General features: G+C 53.5%; 4 protein-coding genes across 7 annotated transcripts; 2 read left to right on the top strand and 2 right to left on the bottom strand.

Moving 5' to 3' along the window:
- Positions 1 to 246: 246 nt before the first annotated feature.
- LTB4R2 (leukotriene B4 receptor 2) lies at positions 247 to 4,169 on the bottom strand. 2 transcript variants are annotated; one of them, XM_047736922.1, is made up of 3 exons: positions 4,122 to 4,169; positions 2,128 to 2,237; positions 247 to 1,779 (listed from the first exon to the last, which is right to left on the bottom strand). In XM_047736922.1, the coding sequence occupies exon 3, from the start codon at positions 1,767 to 1,769 to the stop codon at positions 693 to 695; it is 1,077 nt and encodes a 358-aa protein (XP_047592878.1). In that variant the 5' UTR covers positions 1,770 to 1,779; positions 2,128 to 2,237; positions 4,122 to 4,169; the 3' UTR covers positions 247 to 692. The 2 variants fall into 2 exon arrangements, with proteins under 2 accessions (XP_047592878.1, XP_047592877.1); XM_047736921.1 differs by lacking the exon at positions 4,122 to 4,169 and adding an exon at positions 2,715 to 2,815.
- On the top strand, positions 3,674 to 6,486 carry CIDEB (cell death inducing DFFA like effector b). Its single transcript, XM_047736942.1, has 5 exons — positions 3,674 to 3,842; positions 4,156 to 4,300; positions 5,178 to 5,327; positions 5,567 to 5,757; positions 5,912 to 6,486. Exons 1-5 carry the CDS (start codon positions 3,802 to 3,804, stop codon positions 6,048 to 6,050), a joined length of 666 nt encoding a protein of 221 aa, XP_047592898.1. The 5' UTR covers positions 3,674 to 3,801; the 3' UTR covers positions 6,051 to 6,486.
- NOP9 (NOP9 nucleolar protein) lies at positions 6,469 to 11,800 on the bottom strand. Of its 2 annotated transcripts, XM_047736898.1 has the most exons (10): positions 11,442 to 11,800; positions 10,766 to 11,224; positions 9,713 to 9,823; positions 9,331 to 9,472; positions 9,046 to 9,238; positions 8,272 to 8,412; positions 7,785 to 7,910; positions 7,392 to 7,628; positions 7,073 to 7,178; positions 6,469 to 6,733 (listed from the first exon to the last, which is right to left on the bottom strand). In XM_047736898.1, the coding sequence occupies exons 1-10, from the start codon at positions 11,686 to 11,688 to the stop codon at positions 6,576 to 6,578; spliced, it is 1,920 nt and encodes a 639-aa protein (XP_047592854.1). In that variant the 5' UTR covers positions 11,689 to 11,800; the 3' UTR covers positions 6,469 to 6,575. The 2 variants fall into 2 exon arrangements, with proteins under 2 accessions (XP_047592854.1, XP_047592856.1); XM_047736900.1 differs by lacking the exon at positions 7,392 to 7,628.
- A 205-nt stretch (positions 11,801 to 12,005) lies between these two features.
- DHRS1 (dehydrogenase/reductase 1) lies at positions 12,006 to 18,864 on the top strand. Of its 2 annotated transcripts, none has more exons than XM_047736931.1 (9): positions 12,006 to 12,233; positions 12,720 to 12,871; positions 14,634 to 14,777; positions 14,932 to 15,011; positions 16,356 to 16,488; positions 16,810 to 16,956; positions 17,481 to 17,550; positions 18,112 to 18,192; positions 18,359 to 18,864. In XM_047736931.1, exons 2-9 carry the CDS (start codon positions 12,722 to 12,724, stop codon positions 18,493 to 18,495), a joined length of 942 nt encoding a protein of 313 aa, XP_047592887.1. In that variant the 5' UTR covers positions 12,006 to 12,233; positions 12,720 to 12,721; the 3' UTR covers positions 18,496 to 18,864. The 2 variants fall into 2 exon arrangements, with proteins under 2 accessions (XP_047592887.1, XP_047592885.1); XM_047736929.1 differs by having other exon boundaries at positions 12,007 to 12,233; positions 12,698 to 12,871.
- Positions 18,865 to 19,942: the final 1,078 nt, after the last annotated feature.

Below are 19,942 nucleotides of genomic sequence, written 5' to 3'. Positions count from 1 at the left end.
GGGTCCTTTTTGAGTCAGGTGACCTTTGGGGGAAGAGTCAGATTCAGAGGGGAAGACAAATATGACGCCCAGGCCTCCTTCCCCACTGTACCAGCCACAAGATGGGAAAACTTTCCTTCCAAGCCCCACGGATGGACTTTCTTCTTCCAGAGCCAGGTTTTTCTCCCCTCAGCTCTTTCAGACCTCAGAGAATGGATGCCGTCCCCATCTGTCATTCAACTACCCATAGCTTTCCTTTTTTTCTCCCTTTATTTCCAGAGTAGTTCAGTGGGTTGGCCTGGGGGAACTAGGCCACCTGGGCTGGGGAGGACAAGTCAAGATGCCACTGAAGGCTGGCGGTGCCCAGCCTTGGGCTGACCCAGCAGAGAACCAGGTGGCTTGGGTACAAGTCAGTCATGATGAACCACCAGTGGGGGCATGCTTACGCCATCACGTGATGCCCCCCCTTTATTTCACAGTAGCTTTTGGCAGCAAGTCAGGAGCTCTCCAACAGGGGCCCAGGACAACCTGCAAGCACGCAACACCATCACTCCTTGCAGTCACTCCATTTGGAGGGAGCTAGGCCTGTCCAGAAAGATCCAAACTGTGGCCAGAGAAGGGTCCCCAAACCCTCCAGAGTGGTTCCCTGAGTTCTGGGGGAGGGGCGATGGAAGGGGACAGGGAAGAGGCAGGCCAGGTCGTAGGCTTTGGTGTCAAGGATCCCATCCCTGACTGTCCCTCTCCACTCCACCCCCGGGGTCTCCATCGCCCCGGCCCTGCCCCACCACTTTGAGCCGAGGGGTAGCTCGGAGCTCCATGGTCCCCTCCCTAGAGCGGCCGCCCCCTCGAGCCTCTCCCGAGCCCTCAAAAAGCCGCGTGAGGAAGCGGGGGCCAGCCCGGGGCAGCAGATCCCCGGCGGTGAAGACGTAGAGCACAGGGTTGATGCTGGAGCTGAAGAAGGCCAGAGCTGTAGTCCCGGCTCGCGCCGCCTGGCCCGCCCCGCCCAGCCTCGCAAGGGCCCCTCCGGGCGGAGCCAGCGCGGCCGCCACCTGCAGGAGGTTGACGGCGTGGTAGGGGGCCCAGAGCAAGCCGAAGGCGAGCACGATGGCGCCGACCAGCCGGCCCACCCGAGTCCCATGCCGCCTAGCGCCCCAGCGGGCGCCCCGCAGCCGCGCCAGCGTCAGGCCGTAGCAACCGAGCACCAGCCCGAAGGGGAGCACGAAGGCTGTGAGCGTCTCCAGGCTCAGGTGGGCGGCGGCATGGGCCGGCGACGGGTGGCACAGCTGGCACACGCGGTCTCCCCACAGGTGGCGGTATACGGCGGCCGGCGCGGCGAGCAGCAGCGCGGCCAGCCAGACGGCCAGGAGCAGGCGGCGGGCCAGGGCCGGGCTGCGCAGCCGGGGCGCCAGGAACGGCCGGGTGACGGCCAGGCAGCGCTGCAGGCTGAGCAGGCTGGTGAGCAGCACGCTGGCGTACATGCTGAGTGCACACGCGTAGTACACGGCCTTGCAGCCCGCCTGGCCCAGCGGCCACGCCTGGCCGGCCAGGAAGGCCACGAAGAGAGGCGTGAGCAGCAGCACCGCGCCGTCGGCCAGCGCCAGGTGCAGCACGAGCGTGGCCGCCAACGGTCGCCCCCGTGCGGGCCGCCAGCCCGCCAAGCTCCACACGACGAAGCAGTTGCCGGGCAGCCCCAGCAGCGCCGCCAGCAGCAGGAAGGCCGTGCCCGTGACCCGCGAGGCCTTCCAGCTCAGCAGCGTCTCGTTCCCTGGGGGTCGGTAGCAGGCCAGCATTCTTCCACGCCTGGTGGGGGGAGGGCACGGAAAGGGCCATAGAAGGCATTGAGGGGGTGGGGCAAAGGCCCCTTCTGCCAGGGGAGAAGGGACTGTGTCTCCCCCCACTTCCCTGCCTTCCATCTAGGAGCCTTGACTTTACTTCCTGGTGGACCCTGGCCCCAGCTCAAACACTGCTTCTTGGAACCCAAATCCCTGCTGTCTGCTGACCACTCCCCACCTCCCAGTCCTGACTCCCCAGCTCTCACTACCTCCACCTCCACCCCTGTAGCTGGGCCCTCCTTTGCCCAGCCCCATTCCTTCTACCTCAGCGAAGGTGAGTGGTAGAAGTCCCAAGTGCATGAGCAGATCGACTTACCCAGTCGGGAGCTAGTAGGATCCTGGGCCCACCAGGAGCCTGGGGAAGCTGAAAGGCACAGCCACAGTGGGTAATGTGCCTGCTCCTGTCCTGCGCCTGTCAGGTTTGCCCTGTGAGATGAGAATGGCGAGGGATAAGGTGGAGCTCTTCTCCGGCCTCTCACTGGGGCCCCTCCGGCACTCTCCTCTTTCCCATCACTAACACGTCCAGGCGTGTGAGAGTCCGCCTCCCTAGGAAACAGGATAAGCTGCAGGGTACAGATTAGGTTCCCAGATCATGTAGGTGAGTAGGGACACTGCTGAGTCCTGAGTTGGGGTCCTGCCTCTGTACTCATTCCTCCCCCACTTCTGGCCCCAGTTGTCCCAGTCCTGCTGCCCGCCTGTTACATGCTCTCAGCCTTCCCGGGCCTGCACTTAGCAGAGAAGGTGACCCAGATTACTCATTCCCCCGGCTGCTCTGTCTTGGCCTATTTCCAGACTTCTGATCCTTCTGAGCCCTTGTTTTTCCTCACTTTCCTACCTACTCCTCTCATCTCTAACCTTAGGCCCTGCTCCTGTCATCCCCCCGCCCCCACCGGGGTCTCTCACTGGGCTATCAGTGACAACTTCCAGTCATGGTGCTGAGTTCTGGAGGACTCATGGAGGGGCTTATAACCTCCTTGAGGAATCACAACATACAACCTCCAAGACACCCTGCTACCAGGCTCCACCAGGATACAAGCTAGGAAGAAAAGAAATGGTGCATTGGTAGAACCATGCCGACAAGAAACTTCTCTGGGTGAAGAGGTCAGGCAAAGCCTGGAAATGCAGAAAATTCAGGTGGACCTGGTACACTGAAAAAAATGGAAGTAAGGGGGCGCCTGGGTGGCTCAGTGGGTTAAAGCCTCTGCCTTCAGCTCGGGTCATGGTCTCAGGGTCCTGGGATCGAGCCTCACGTCGGGCTCTCTGCTTAGCAAGGAGCCTGCTTCCTCCTCTCTCTCTCTCTCTGCCTGCCTCTCTGCCTATTGTGATCTCTGTCTTCAAATAAATAAATAAAATCTTTAAAAAAAAAAATGGAAGTAAGGGGGAAGACACCTGCCCAGTCAACAGCTGGAACTGGGGGCTCCCAAGGAGCCAGGACACCAGTGCCCAAGCCCTGCCCACCATCCCACCCTCAGCCGGGCCCCCCTTTTCCCAAAGCTGCAGTTTGTGGTTCTCACAGTAGGTGGCAGAAAGTCCAGCACAAATCACAGAACGCCACTGAGGGCTGGGAGCCAGAAACAATCCCTAGAAATTCTCTCCATAGAAAGAAAAAGACCAGAGATCACATCCTGTCCTCTTACATTATTCCCATTTATCCTCAGCACACACCGCCACCACACACACACACACACACACACACACACACACACACACACACACAAGCTTCAGTGACTTTTGCAGGCAACTCTGGGCCTCAATCCCTCCTCCATGGTCCCATCTAGGCCCCTCCTTTTTCCCTCCCCTTTCCCTCCCCTTAGACTTTGCCCTTCTTACTGGCCTAGCAGGGGAGGCCAGAGTCCGGGGTGACTCATCCTCCATCTCACTGGGGCTGAGATCTAACAGAAAACACCACCACTTCAACCCCAGCACAGCAGAGAACCACAGAGCCCAGAAGTCACTGGGAGAGGCAACACTCCTGCTCCTTCCCTCCACCATGGAGTACCTCTCAGCCCTCAACCCCAGCAGCCTGCTCAGGTGAATTCTAACCCTCCTCTCTACCCTCCAACTCTGAGGATAGTGCTTGGCAATCAAATTCCATTCAGCCCCTAGGAGACTCAGAGACTCATGTACCCTTTCCCCTCTCCCCTCCCCACCACTTCCATAGCGGGCTTGTCCAGCTATGGAACCACCACTCACCACCCCCACTCCATGGTCTCTCCCTCTCTCCCTAGGCTACTCTGATCTCCAAACCTAGATCCCTCCCTAACTCTCCAAGCACCCCACCCCCAATCATCCCCATTGAAGTCACCCAACTCCTCAGTTCAAGACCTTTCTTCTCAACTACCAGGTCGGTATCCAGTATGGGCTCTGAGTTTGGCAGGAAAGTCTGGACTTCAGCTTCACCACCGCAGCGACCTTTCCGAGTCTGTGATCACAAGCGGACCACGAGGAAAGGTCTAACAGCTGCCACCCGCCAGGAGCTGCTTGACAAGGTAAGTGAGCCAAATCCCTAAGTTCCTATTGCAGTGGCAGCCAGAGGGCTAGAGAAGAGTAAGAACTTGGAGTGAGCAGAAAGGTTGAGGTTAGGTACAGGGCTGCCCCTCCCTCTGAGGACTAAAAGGGGGTTGGGGGGAGACGGTCAGCCCAATGACCAATGCTGTACTTGGATCAATTCATTTCTTTTCCAGGGGGTAGAGGAAGGAGTAGAAAGGGAGGATTGGAGGAATGGCATTCAGAAATCAGTGTGGAGTGATTTGTATGACAAATCAAGTTCAAGTCCTGATTCCATCAGGACTGGCTGGTTTGCTAATGTCAAACTGTAGGAAGTTGTTCAATCTATCAAAACTTCAGTTTCTTCATCTACAAAAAGGAAATAAGGATACACCTTCCTTCTAGAGTTACTGAAAGGAGTCAAAGAGGACAATGTATGTAAAGTGCTACATAGATATGTGACACTAAGACTCAAAAAGGTTAAGGGTCATTATTATTGAAAACAGTTCTAGAGGACTCTCTGAAGGTGGGGGACAGTGAGGTAGGACACTGAAGACTGAAGGATGGACCTCAGCAGAAGCTTGGAATTTCTCAATTCCAAGCCGGTAGGAATGCCTCAGAGGGGAGGAGCAGGAGAAGACAATGACATGGAGAATGACATAGGAACAATTAGGAAAAGAAGTCAACCCTTAGTGAGGGTCCGCCAGCAACACTGAGAACACTGAGCATGGGAGCCATTTGAAGGGATGGCAGTTTTCCAGGAAGTAGAGTTGGCATATCAGCCAGTATCTAGGACCAACCAATGGATGCAGGGTCGCTGGAGGGGGAAGGGCATGGCTAAGCTCTGCCCTTTCCCTCCTGCTTCTGGTGGCTGGGCAGGCATTGGAGGCCCTGCTCCTGAGCGGGATGCTAACACTGGTGCTGGAGGAGGATGGGACCGCTGTGGAGAGTGAAGACTTCTTCCAGCTTTTGGAGGATGACACATGCCTGATGGTGCTGGAGTGTGGGCAGAACTGGAGCCCCAGCAGGGTGAGAGGCCCACAGTGGGGCTGTTGTTGGCCACCAGTCCTTTCTGGCTCTCTCTTCTAGCTTCTCTAGCCCAACCATGATCTTGGGGGCAGAGGCACTGGGAGAGGCAAGGAGTTTGCCAAGGACCCCTTATAGGGGACCAACAGTCCAGGCAAGGGTGGGTCTGACCCAGTGCTGCTGGGGCATAGTGGTGGCTCCCTGTGTGTGGGGTGCATCGCACTGATGGAGGTGCCCTACAGAGTGGGATGCTATCATATGGCCTGGGCCGGGAGAAGCCCAAGCACAGCAAGGACATCGCCCGCATCACCTTCGACGTATACAAGCAAAACCCTCGAGACCTCTTTGGCAGCCTCAATATCAAAGCCACATTCTATGGGCTCTACTCCATGAGCTGTGACTTTCAAGGACTCGGCCCAAAGAAAGTACTCAGGTCAGAGACCAACAGGTCATGTCTCCCTATCCCCCTACAGTTGCAGCCCCCTAATTCCTTCTGCACTCACCTACCCCATTAGCTCTCCCTTGTGGAAAACCCCCCCAATGGCCTCCTCCCACCCATCTGACTCCATCTTGTCTCTGCCCTTCAGGGAGCTCCTCCGTTGGACCTCTGCACTGCTGCAAGGCCTGGGCCATATGCTGCTGGGAATTGCCTCCAGCCTCCGCCATGTAGTAGAAGGGGCCGAGCAGTGGCACTGGCAGCGGCAGGGTCGCCTCCATCCCTATTGAGAAGGGGCTCTGAGCTTTCTGCCCCTAGACTCGTTCCAAGAGACACACTGTGAGGACTGTGACAGCATTGGCTTTGGAGATGTGAGGACAGTGCAGATGAGATAACTCACCTGATTTCCCCACTGTCTTCTAAGCCCATTGTTATGGCATACCATGGTTAAGGCCTTCGAGTCCTAGCCTATACCCTGTCCTGAAGAATGCTCTTTCCTTCCTAGCCACCTTTCCGGCCTCCCACTTACCCTGAAGGACCACAAGCCCATCGGCATGCATCTCGATTCCACCCTGATCATTGCTACATCTCGATTCTTTGCACCTCCTCCTGCCCCTCAGCTTCCCAATGCACTGAATTCAGCTCTCTCTGCCTCTGAGACCTTGATTTCTTTATACGCTTCTCCCCCAAATAACAAAACAGTTCCAATAAAAATATAAAAAAGTATTTATTATTAAGGCTTTTGACTCCAACTTAAACTACAAAGGGGACAGGACAGATATGCCCTTTACCACTCAATCCCACATCCAAAGGCCTCAGTCTTCAAGTATTGAGTTCAAAGCCCGCCTCCGCTTGGCCACTGTCCCCTGCTGCTGTTCCCAAGCCTCTCGGCGCTTCAGGAAAGTAGTCAGGGCTACATTTCGAGCCACATGGTGGCCAAAAGGGTCTCTCATCAGCTCCTGGTTCCGCTCACCTGCAAATGGAACCACTCATGTTCAGTATCCTCATGCAATCACCCACCATGCTCAAAGGGACTTTCTCTGAGTGAGGGCCCCTCCATGTTTCCTGGGCCCTGGGATGGTCTCAGGATAACTAATACCTCACTCTCCAAAAAGAAGCCAGGGGAGGCATGGGTGCACAGGGCTGCATAATTAACAGAGGAGAAGGGGAGGAGAGCAAACTGCTAAGAACTCATGGCCATCATCACCTTTTAGAAACAAAGTCTCTGCTAAATTTAAGTCCCTTCTCTAGCTACCCAGCTATCTGAAGTGAGGAAAGTTTGGAAAGGTCAGAGAAAGGGGCCAGTACTCACCCAGCTCAGTAGCAATCTCCTTCCGGGCTCCCAAGGCTGCTCCACTCCAGATGGCATCTAGTACACGGCTGCCATGGCGACTACAGGCCAGAGCCACATATTGTCCCTACAGTGAGACAAGCAAGGAAAATTCCCTTAGGGCAGTTCACAAAGGTGTGCTGGGGAGGGCAAGGGGGAAGTGAAGTTTCCGAAGTCTACAGGTGGAGTCAAGAGAATCTTAGAACTACATATTCTCTCTCTGACTCTGAAGGACAGTACTGGGGCAAGCTCATGTTCTCATAAATGGATGCTGGTAGGGGCATCAGAGCAGAAACAGAACCTTTAGGGTCTTCAGCACACGGCGGCGCTGCTTGCGCGTCACAGTGGGGCTGCTCAAGACAGCATCGAGCACGTGTGAGCCAGCAGGGCTCTGGGCTAGAGACAGAAGCTGTGGTCCCGTCAAGGCACCCAGACTTTGAAGTATGATACCAGGACTAGAGAAATGCAACAGATGCTGGAGCAGGAGGGACCCCAGGACTGTCACGTCCCCCAGGGCCCTGGCTGTGGCCACGTCCACCTGGAAGGACAGAGAGAGGGCATTAGGAGGCAGCCACTGAACTGCCATCTCTGCCTGGATGAAGCCAGAGGCCTCAACACCCTCATCACAAGGGTGAAGGACTTTTTAAACCCCGGCTCCCAGTTAGTCACTGGCTTGGCCCCGCTCCTACCTCACCTGGTGCTCTGCAGGCACCGCCCCCTCCTCCTCCAGCAGTCCATAGTACACCTCATAAGCCATCAGAGTGGCAAAGAGAGGCACACAGGCCACTTGCCGGGAAGAGGGCTCTGCACAGTGGAAGGCCTAGAGGGGAAGACAAAAACATGATGAATCTGAGAACAACTTCACCCCTAACCCCGACTCCGTAGACAGGGGAAAGCATTCAAGAGACGTGAGAGTGTAAACTGTGGGAGAGGGCAGGATCTCATCTGCCTTGCTGTATCCCCAGCCTCTATATACATGACAAGGGCTGAACAAACATTTAGTCCTTAAGTTGCTTAGATTCTGGGAGACCATTTTCATGCCAGGGCTATGAGATGGGTTTGGCTTCATTTTGCTCCATATCTGTGAACTCCTCGGGAATGAGACCTCCTGAGACCCAAGATACAACCACCAAAGATAAGAATTTGAATGGAGGGCATAAACGAGTGGCAGGTAACATCACCTCCAACAACAGCTGCAGGACCTGGGCTTGGTGGGCCCCAACTCTGCGGCAGGCCCCCACAAGGGCAATGACCACCCCTGGGTGACCTTGAGCCAGCACAGCTTCCAGGGCAGGGCTCAGCTCCTCAAACACAGGTGACAGCTGAGGAGAGACACAGAAAGAAGAATATTTGGCATTTTGTAACAGTGGACTAAGTTATTCAGAGAAAATCCTACTGAAAACTAAAAACATTAGATCAACATTGCCAATATCAGGGTTTTGGTTTGGTCACACAAAGTCCAGGACCAGGGTGTAGTCTTCGAGGTACCCCCTCACTTGGGGGGAGCAGGGTACGTTAAATGGCCACCCTCTCAAGATAAGAGAATAGTAGAATTAAATATGCCCTTATTCCAACTCCCAACCCATGAGGTCACAGGCAAGCATGCATTGGTGCTAAGCAGCAAAAGCAAAAAGAAGCTATGGCCATAGCTCCAGCACTCATACAGATCTGTCGCTAAGTACCCAGCGTCTGAATGGACCATGGAACCTCAAGCTGCAAATCTGGATTAAGCCAGTCTCCTGCCAGGCACCTGAGAAGCTAACACAAATCCTTTCTGGGAAGAACGTACTTTTGTCCTAAGCTCTGAGAAAACCCCAGGAATAACCTTTCCAAGGGAATGGCCAGCACACAGTCAGAGACACCGAGGTAGGCACACGATAAAATAAAGCCCAATGAACAAGAACTAGCGGAAACAACAGGGTACAGAAAGAGATCCAGCCCCATTCTCAACTCACCAGCTCAGGGGTAGTAACAGCATCCAGTAAACGCTGCAAAGGGAAGTTGGCAATTGGGTGTGCAGCCAGGGCCTGCAGCTGCCCTTGGAAGTGATCCTCAAAGAGGCTCTGGAGCCTCAGGGGCTCCAATACCAGCAGGACCTGCTCCAGGAGTCTGGAGCTTGTCTGATCCCGCAGAAATAGCAGCAGGGGGCTAGGGACAAGGAGAAGGTGATCAGGCAGCCTTACTCTACTTCACCTAAAATACCCACGTCACTCCATTCACTTCACACAGTCTGAGCATACCTGCTGTCTGCTGAGGGGTTGCGGCTACTCAGATAGCTGATCACAGCACTGCAGACATGAGCACAAAACTGGGGCAGTTTGCGGTGTAAGACTTGTAAAGCCACTTGAAGGCAGAAGCTGGAGATCTTGTCAGTGATAAATACTATGGGAGAGAGCAGAAATAATCAAAACAGCTCTTCCGAAATCCAGACAACCTGTACAATCTCAAACCTCAAGCAGTAAGGTACCAGGGACTATGGGCATAAAGGCTCTATACAAAGTCTGCAATATAAACCAGATCAGATTCGAAGAGAAATACGACTGATCTAAGTGAGGGCTTTGCAGGATGACAATCACCTCCAGAAAAATGGGTCCTAGACCCTCCTTCTCTTAGCCTCCTTACCAGCAATGTCCTTCAGAAAGCAAGAGCTCAGGTCCCGAAGACAATTCAAGAAAGTTTCAGGGACCTCAAAATCAGTTGGCTTACACTCCCGAGCCAGGGCCCTTCGTGCATCTGAAAGAACAAAAACCTGTGCAGTTCTGGGATCAAAAAGGACCATCCAGGAGAGAGAATGAGTCCATAGATGATCAAAGATTCAGCTTGGAGATGCAGCATATGTATGAATCTGTCTTCTCATCTGGATGACTGAACTGAGACTCTGTTTCTGTTTTAATTTTTCTAAATTTCAACCAGCTCTCCAGTGGTCCACAAGAGATAGGCCAAACTCTCAATCAGGAATTCAAGCTGTTCAGAAATCAGGCCTCCTTTAAACTCTCTAACCTTATTTCCCAGAGTTTTTAAAAATGTAGGGCACTGCCTATGACTGCATCATGAAATCACTTTAGTGGATCTTAACCAGGTCTTTTTCAATGGAACAAAACAGAATAAAATAAAACAGAGAAGGGGTGCCTGGGTGGTTCAGTCATTAAGTGTCTGCCTTCAGCTCAGGTCATGATCCCAGGGTCCTAGGACGAGCCCGACAATGGGCTCCCTAGTTGGTGGGAAGCCTGCTTCTCCCTCTCCCTCTGACCCTGCTCGTGTTCCCTCTCTCGCTGCGTCTCTATCAAATAAATAAATAAAACCAGAGAAAAAATATCAACTAATAATATTGTTTCTCAAAGTTCTGGTTTGAGTCCAGTATCTATATACATACACATAGGCAGTTCGGTGATGTTTAAAAAAAAATTACATAAGTTGTGGTTAAAAAGAAATTGACATCCGTTGCCCAACTGAATCACCTCTTGCCCCTGGCCCATTCCACTAGCTGTCCCTCAAACACACAGATGCAGCCTCACCTGTGGGCCTTTGTTCACGCTAATCTTTGGTTTGTTAAGCTTTGTTCTCATTTCTCTGCTAATTCTTCAAAGTCATGAGGAATTACTCCTCTGCTTACTCTCTCCTTTTGGACTTCCTAAACTCTCCTCTAGGTCCACTTCCCTCTCTTGTAATACTTACCAGGTGACTGAGGGCCACGGTGTCTGGTTCTCTCAGACTCCAGAAGAATCCCTCCCAACACCTGCAGCAGAGTTCTAACCACGAAGCTGGCATGTATGTCTCCACAGTAGAAAAGAAAATCATCACACACTTCAGAGGCTAGTCCCAAAACCAGCTCCTCCAGGGTCTCCAAGGGACCATCCTTGCCATTCTCCTCCTCCTCCAAATCCTCCTCCTCCTCTTCTGCCGGGCTCCCCAGCAATCGAGGCAGCTGCAGCAAAGCACTCTGCAATACATGCACCCCGCATCGATGACAGGCCACAGAGCGCAAGCTGGAGCGCAAAGCAGCCCAGACTCGACAGAGCGATTTCAGGGGACTGAATCCCAACAGTTCCTGCATAATCTCACTGCCAGTCCTGTCTGTGGCCAAGGCTAGGGCCTGAGCCTCCACTTCCTTCAAAACATTGTGCACCATCAGTTCTGGATTGACAAGAAAAGAACTATTTTAGAGACTGAGAGGAAAATAGTTTATGTTCCATCAGTTAACCGAGTGAGGGAGAGAGGGGGGAGCGATAAAGAGGGTATGGGAGATGAGACTAAGTCCCTTCGCCCTGGGGACCCATGAAAATTTCCCTTCCTGTCCTGGAATTTATGCCCAACGAATCCCTCCTAGTCCCACCCTGGGGTTCCTCCCCACCTCGTTCTTCTCCCGTCTCGGGAGCCTCTTTCAGCGCGGACAGCGCCCGGCGGAAATACCCGAGAGCTTCGGCACTCAGGTGAGAGTGAGCATCGAGTGCCGGCCCCGGGCAACCGTCCGGAGGCGAACAGGATGGCCGCTGGCGGCCTGGTCGGGGGCGCCCCGACCCCTTGGCCCCGCGCCCTCGTTTGCCACCTGCTGGGAACCGGCGCCCCGCCTTGTTGGGGGAGCGCGGAGCCAGCCCCATGGGTGCTAAAGCCAGTGTCCGTCCGCCAAAGCTTTCCAGCGAAAAGGGAACCTCAACCAGCCAGGCGCGTGCAGTGACTGGACGGCACGTAGTTTATAAACGCGGTCGCGCTCAGGGCGCCGCCTATACGTCATAGTCGCGCGACGGCCCCTACCCCGGCGGCAGTGGGCGTGCTCCCAGATCGCCCCGCCTCCGTTCGTCCAGGGCCTGGACCGCACGTAGTTTAGAAACGCGGTCGCGCTCAGGGCGCCGCCTATACGTCATAGTCCCGCGACGGCCCCTACCCCGGCTGCAGTGGGCGTGCTCCCAGATCGCCCCGCCTCCGTTCGTCCAGCCCTGTCCCTCCTGAGAATCAGCCCAGACCGACCCTCTCCTCCACGCCCCCAGCTGGTCCTCGGAGGTAACGCAAACTGGCTCCCCAGCCTCATACTCTGACTCAGTTTCAGTCACCCCATCCTGCCCCCGCGGCTAGAACTGAAGTTCTCGAAGACCAAGGACTTTGAGAGCCAGACGGCGCCGAGACTCCAAGACCGCACGAGTAGCAGGTAAGGAGTGCGAGCTCGCACTACTTAGGACTCAGGGTCCCTGGGCTTCTCGCTTACCCTGGACCTGGAAGCCGCGCCTCTGTGCTAGGCCTGACAGGGCCAGGCCAGAGCCCAGAGCTCCTGATAGCCCAGCAGCCTGCGTGGACCCGCAGTGAGGGGCAGCCGCGCCAGAACCCCACCTTGTCAGCCGCTTTCAGAGTTCCGGTAGATGTCTAGCCCTGGACAGTCCTACTCAGCCCCTGGGGTCATAGTGCCTTGACGGCTTCTAGCCAGCGGCAAAGGCCAACTCGTTCACCTCCCAGAAAGGACTAACAATCTTTCCCTGCAGCCTGCACTGTTGTCCCGCTCTGAAACTTCTCTCTGCTCAAAGGATTCCAACCTTGCCTCCCCCTCCTACCACTATCAGGATCATCCTTGCGCATTCAGTTTGCAGGCCTCCCTAGAGCAAGTCTTTGCTTCCACAGATTTCCCCCTTTTGCTTCTGAGTCATGGCAGCTCCTATGAAAGGCCAAGTGTGCGTGGTGACTGGTGCTTCCAGGGGTATTGGCCGTGGCATCGCCTTGCAACTCTGCCAAGCAGGTGCCACAGTTTACATCACTGGCCGCCATATGGACACCCTGCGGGCCACTGCTGAGGAGGTGGGTGCTTCCCCTGGGACCACAGGAGCAGAAACCACCTGAGGTAGCCCTTCCCATTAACCACTCTGTCCACTAATCCCTTACCTGAAGCCATAATATTCCTCAACACAGTGTCAATATTTATTCAAATTAGAATAAATAAAGCCGATAAATAACTTCAGATCAGGTCAAAGTTTGCCACTGAGTTTTATGAAGAAACTTTCTGTTTAAGACCTTTAGGAATTGCAACTGAAGGGTTGTCGACCTGTGGTTTCCTTTATTTTAGGCAAGACTTTATTGAGCTGTGCACTTTCGCTTGACTTTTCTACTGGATTTCGGTTAAATAAATATTTGGTTTGCCAGACATTGCGTGAAGCACTGAGGTTAACCAAGACTAGTGAGAGGTCACTTCTACTTTTAAAAGATAGGGCCTTAGCAGGAAATCAGAGGCACAGAATGCGCTGGGATCTTGGGCGAGCAGTTAGGAAGCAAGGAGGTAAGAGGGTGGGACCCAGAGCATGGATCGGAGAGCAGGATTGGTCTTGAATAAGGTGTTTTTCTTCCCGTGAAGTTGGAGGATTGGGACACATTTATGGAAGGTAAGATAGAACGGAAAATAGAAATAGTTCATAGCTGAGAGTTTTGGTTTTTCAGTTGCTAGCTGGGAGCATTGGTGAGGTGACTGTCAGAAGGCGGGGACTGAGTAGGGGTTGCAAGTGAGTGGTGAAGGGTGGGAGCTCAGAGCATGAGAGATGGGAATGACTGAGAAGAAGGAAAAAGAGAAATACTCCGGGGCACCTGAGTGGCTCAGTGGGTTAAGCCTCTGCCTTCGGCTCAGGTCGTGATCCCAGGGTCCTGGGATCGAGCCCCACATTGGGCTCTCTGCTCAGCGGGGAACCTGCTTCCTCCCCCCACTCTCTCCCTGCTTCTCTGCCTACTTGTGATCTCTCTCTGTCAAATAAATAAATAAATAAAATCTTTTAAAAAGAGAGAGAGAGAAATACTCCTTTCTTGGGAGCAGCCCCCCTGCCTTATTTGTGCCTTGCCTTCCACTAGCAGAGTATAATGCCTTGCCTGTGGTAGGCCCCAGTAAATGTAGATTTTATTTTTATTTTTATTTTTAAGATTTTATTTATTTATTTGACAGAGATCACAAGTAGACGGAGAGGAAGGCAGAGAGAGAGAGAGAGAGGGAAGCAGGCTTCTTGCTGAGCAGAGAGCCCGATGTGGGACTCGATCCCAGGACCCTGAGATCATGACCCGAGCCAAAGGCAGCGGCTTTAACCCACTGAGCCAGCCAGGCGCCCCCTAAATGTAGATTTTAAACCTGAAATCCCGGGGCGCCTGGGTGGCTCAGTGGGTTAAAGCCTCTGCCTTCGGCTCAGGTCATGATCTCAGGGTCCTGGGATCGAGCCCTGCATCGGGCTCTCTGCTCAGCGGGGAGCCTGCTTCCTCCTCTCTCTCTCTCTGCCTGCCTCTCTGCCTACTTGTGATCTCTCTCTCTGTCAAATAAATAAATAAAATCTTTAGAAAAAAAAAAAAAAGAATAAGTATTAAACCTGAAATCCCAGTACTTTGGGGTCTGTAGGAAAAGGACCTAACATTCCTGAAGTTCCTCAAACAGACACCAGAGGGCGATATTGCTCATTGTCTTCCCTCAGCGCTGGCTCTGATTACTCCTCTTGCCCTCGCTGTCCCCCCCAAGCTGGGAGTTGAAGAGAGTTGCCTCGTGTCACACATTCATGTGCAACTCTAAACTCATATCCCCTCTGTCCCTCACCAGGCACAATCTCGAGGGGGCCAGTGTGTTCCTGTGGTGTGTGATTCAAGCCAGGAGAGTGAAGTGCAAAGCTTGTTTGAGCAAGTGGATCGGGAACAGCAAGGGCGTCTAGATGTGCTGGTCAACAACGCCTATGCCGGAGTCCCAGTACTCTTTAAACTTTGATTCCAGTTCCACATTCCTAACCTCCCCCTCTGACCCTGGAATGCTCATTCCCACTCACCGTCCCTTTCATTATCCAGCCCCTCATGCTTTCCTGCCTTCAGATCGTCCAACTCACCACATCTCCTGTGACTTCCAGGCACTTATGAAGAACATTAAGAAGGCATTCTGGGAAGCCCCTGCCTCCATCTGGGATGATATCAACAATGTTGGACTCAGGTGAGTGTTCCCTTTCTCCCGCCACAAGGGCTGGGTGTGCCTGGACCTCTCCCTATGTGCCCTTTCCTTGTCCCTCTGACCTCCCCATCTCTTCTCCTTGTCCCATTCATTTTATACCCCTGGATAATTTCCATCCAGGTGGCTCTGTACCTGGGAATATTGAGTTTTACCTTGCTTCTGTCAGTAATTTCATCTGAACTTGCTCTTGGCCTCTCTCCTGCCTTATTCTGCACATCCAAATGCATGGCCCAGAAGAGAGCCTCCTTTCCTCAGTCAGGCACACAACCTGTAGTTGATCTTGACAAAAATGCTTAGAGGAAGAAGTTCTTTTGTTTTAGATCAAGAGATAGTCATTGAGAGTGAGTGCCTGCTGTTTTAGCCTCCATATCTTCACTCCAGATCCGCAGGCAGGGGCACTCCCACGTCAGAGTTACACATACTTCTGGCATGGGAGCGAGATGAAACACAGCAGGCAGAGTTCCCCTAGCATGATACACCAGTTGTGTCTCTTTTTTTAGTATTGGAACGATGGTGCCCTTTTGGAAACTGCACTCCGTGGGTGTGATCAGCCACCTGTGGGAGTAACTAAGAGATTATCTGAAAATCTGTGACTAAGGCATTTAGGAACACCCACAGCTTCTAGTGGCAATCCCAGGGAAGCAGGATTAGAATCCAGTTGTGATTTCCAAGGTAGAAGAAAGATGATGAGGACAGGGAGGGGTGGTCAGCTAAGAGGCAAGAAAAGAAAACCCAAAGACTGGTACTGGCAATGCCCGCATACTTAGCTCTCCAAAGGGAAAGCCCCTCCACACTCTCATCTTTTTTGAGTCAGGGTTATGAGCCTATAAGGCAAAGAAGTCCAGACCTTGGCCCCTGAGCCCTGATGAATTTTCCAAAATAAAAGCCACTTGGTGAGCCTCTTGAAGCCCGGCAACATGTCCTCACCCCCCACATTTATGTACACATTGATCGTGCCTTTCCTCTGTATTATCTTACATTGGGCTTTCCTTTTGAAACTATAATTCTCTCTCCTTGTTTCCACTTGGAGGGACCCGTTTTCCATGCAAATGAAATGTTTTTCTGGTTACCAAGTATGTGTGCACTGGGTTTTCCCTACATAGAAAGGTGTTTTTCCTCTATACTCATTCATTGGTGGTTCGTTTTACCAGTGTTCATCTCAGAAAGTGGCCTCTAGCCCTTGATTCCCCAGGTCCATGGCTGCCCCATGTGGCCTTCTGTCAGCTGTCATAACCACTAGAGGACAGAGGAAGCTGCCAGGGCTACGGCAGCCAGGCCAGGGGTGGACATCATTTACTCCTTCTCCTTCCTTGCCCCACTCTCTAGAGGCCACTACTTGTGCTCGGTGTACGGAGCGCGGCTCATGGTTCCAGCTGGCCGGGGGCTCATCGTGGTCATCTCCTCCCTTGGGGGGCTGCAGTATTTCTTCAATGTCCCCTATGGCGTGGGCAAAGCTGCGGTGAGGATCCAATAGCACAGGGGTTAGGGAGGCCTCGGACCGTGACGGTACCTCTAGCTCAGGAGCTACAAGTCCCAGTGGTCAGAGTAGTAAGGCCAACTGGCCCTCTCCTCCCCGCCATGCCCCTCCATAGACAGCTCCTCTGCTCGGGCTGCTCCTACGTAGCCAGAATAGGCAGCACACTGGGGAGGTAGACAGCTGAGACAGGGCTCTGGGAAGGGTAAGGGGGCTGGGCGTCCCCAGCAGAAGCAGGGAAGGCAGGGGAGGAAGGGGATGTGGCCACATGCCCTGGCTCTTACCCTGCCTTCTGTCCTTCTACAGTGCGACAGGCTGGCTGTGGACTGTGCCCAGGAGCTGCGGCGCCATGGGGTCAGCTATGTGTCTCTGTGGCCAGGGTTGGTGCAGACAGAACTAGTGAAGGAGGTCGTGGTGAAAAACGACGATACTGATGATCCCTTGTTGAAGGAGGTGGGCAAGGGGGGGCGGTGCGAGGGAGGCAGAGGATGCAGAGGACTCAGCCTCTCCATCCCCAGTGATAAGACAGTAACACCAACAGCCAATCCCCTGGTGCCTACTGTGGCAGGAGCAGGGCTGAGCACTGGACACACATTATGCCCTTTTATCCTGTAAGGGAGATACTATCTCCATTTTCCAGATGGCAAAACCGAAATGTTAGAAACTTGCTCAAGGTTATATATACCATAGTGGAAAGGCTTCGTGCCCTGAAGCCCATGCTCTTGACCCCTGCACTGAACTAGCCTAGGTGGTCCAGACGTAGTTGACATCCCAAGATGCTTCCACTTAGGAGAGGCAGTGGGTCCCAGCTTCACCTGGATGTAGGAAAGAATTGCTCCAGCACCTTCCGGGATTCTGAGTCCTGCAGGTGCAGTGATGAGGGCCTGTCTCTCCTGGAATAGGAGCTGAAAGTGGGGAAGAAATGTGGGCAGTTCTCTTGGAGATTAGCCCTTTCCTTCTCTGCCCCTGTGTTTCAGCTTAGATCTAATTTCTCTTCTGCGGAGACCACCGAAATGAGTGGCAAATGTGTGGTGGCTCTGGCAACAGGTAAAGAGGTTGGGGCAGGTGGTAACAAGAAGGGGGCTGGAGATGGGACACTCATGGGGCTCAGTCGGTTAAGTGCCTGCCTTCAGCTTGGGTTGTGATCCCAGGGTCCTGGGATTGAGCCAGCATCAGGCTTCCTGCTCAGGGGGAAACTGTTTCTCCCTCTCCCTCTGTGTGCTCTCTCTCTTTCTCTCTCTCTCAAATAAACCTAAAAAGAAGAAGAAGAAGAAGAAGATGAAAGGAAGGGAGGGAGGGAGGGCAAGCCTGGAGAATCTGCAGGGAGCTGGCATCCAGTCCTGAGTCCTGGCTCAAGAGGTGGTAGAGGAACGGGCCCTTCTTTTCTCTGGCTTCTGGAGACCCAAAATGGCCCAGTCTGAGGTTTTGGGAACCTCAGGAACTGGCTTACAGGAAGTGTAGCCAGGAGCCAGAGGTCTAAGAACCTTCCTAGAAACCGGAACAATTCTGGGCACCTCAGCCTGTCTCAGTGGTGCCCTGTCCCATTGGGCCCAAACCTTGTCACACTGCATCGCTTCCATGCCTCCTGAGCTCTATCTGTGCTCACAGACCCGAATATCCTGAGCCTGAGTGGGAAGGTGCTGCCATCTTGTGACCTTGCGCGACGCTACAGCCTTCAGGATGTGGATGGTAAGAGCTCCGGCCTCCCATCCTCTGTTGCCTGCTCACTCCTCCTCCCACACTCTCTTCCAGTTCCTTCTTTCCTCACATCCCACTCAGGGTTTCAGCCAAGGCGGAGGTGTCTAAGGAGTGGGAAATGAGGATCTAACCCTCCTCCTCTTCCTGTGGTCCACAGGCCGCCCCGTCCAAGACTATTTGTCTTTGAGGTCCGTCCTCTCCCATGGCTCCAGCCTGGGCTGGCTGGCCTCCTACTTGCCTGGCTTCCTCCGTATGCCTAAGTGGATTATGACCCTCTATGCTAGCAAGTTCTAAACCTCCTGGACTGACGTCATAACTCTGCTCTCCCTCAGGCTACATGGTAGGGCTTCTTGGTGTAACAAGGCAGCCCCTCCTGCCTTGCTCATACCCTTGCTAGGGAGAGAAGGCCTCCTCTGTGTGTCTTGGGTGAGCCCTGGGGCCTTTATGAATCCTCCTTTATGCCTTAATTTTACCTGCTCCTACATATTACTTCTTGCCTTAGTATTGGAAAACACTCTGGGGGCTAATAAGTCTCATTTCTTGGGGTGCCTGGGTGGCTCATGGGTTAAGCCTCTGCCTTTGGCTCAGGTCATGATCTCGGGGTCCTGGGATCAAGCCCCACATCGGGCTCTCTGCTCAGCAGAGAGCCTGCTTCCCCGTCTCTCTCTGCCTGCCTCACTGCCTACTTATGATCTCTCTCTCTCTCTGTCAAATAAATAAATAAAATCTTTAAAAAAAAAAAAAGTCTCATTTCTCTTTCGGCAAGTTTTGACTATTGATTGTGTGCTCAGCAAAGTGTTAAGAGCTTGAGAGAAAAACTCCAAGATACACAAAATGTTTAGGTCCTCAAGGAGTTCCCTTGCCAGGACAAAGCCCCTTTCCTCCAGATGTATTCCTGCTCTTTCCTGTAGAGCTGCCCATCTCAGGCCACGAGGCCTGTTTCCACGCCTCCCTGGGGAACAGGGTCCCTTTGCAACCAGAAGCAGGCACACCCCTGTCTTGCAGTCCTTTCCCACCCCCACAGTCCACCATCTCCTCAGGGATGCCCGCTGCCTTCTAGCTGGGCCTGATCTCAGGGCGCAAAAGGCAGATTCTTTGGTGTTTATGATTCCCTGGCATTTAGGGGGAAAGTACTGTCCATATCGAAGCGAGAGGCGGAGGAAGAGCTGCAGGCACCTTCCTCTCGGGACGGTATCACCCAAATTGCTTCCCGAGGAATTGGCAGCAAGAGCCCTGTAGTGCTGCCTGGCCTTCTCCGGGAGCTGTCCCAGCCTGATGCAAGGTCACCTGGGGTGTGTGGCCAAGGGGAGCCCAGGGCCACTGTGAGGGAGCCTACCCAACAGCAGCCTAGATGGCCATCAACATAATGGGACGGCCACTGTCCATCAGAGTCACAAAGACCATTTCTCTTCTTTGCAAAAGGCAGAGTGAGAGCTAAGGCTTCTCAAAGCTGCCATAGCCTGAGCAGAAGCTGGGCTTCCTGTGGCTTCTGGGGACAGCACTGCTTACCCACTGTTCTATGTGCCAGCAATGTGCGCGAGGGCAGCTCCCTGGCTCGTGAGCATGGACTCTGTGCTCTTCCAGCTCTGCAGTCCATGGTGACTTCAAAATTTGCGGCTTGACTTTAGCCTTAGCGACAGTATGCATGCCACAAAAACCAAGAAAAGCTACTAATCAGGGCTTCTATTTATTTACTTATTTAGAGCTGGCTTAGCATGTGATTGGAGCCATATACCTAAAT

Source organism: Lutra lutra, chromosome 7, assembly GCF_902655055.1.
Source record: "Lutra lutra chromosome 7, mLutLut1.2, whole genome shotgun sequence".
Lineage (NCBI taxonomy): Eukaryota > Metazoa > Chordata > Mammalia > Carnivora > Mustelidae > Lutra > Lutra lutra.
Note: the sequence above shows the minus strand (reverse complement) of the source record. Positions and strands in the feature narration are given on the sequence as shown.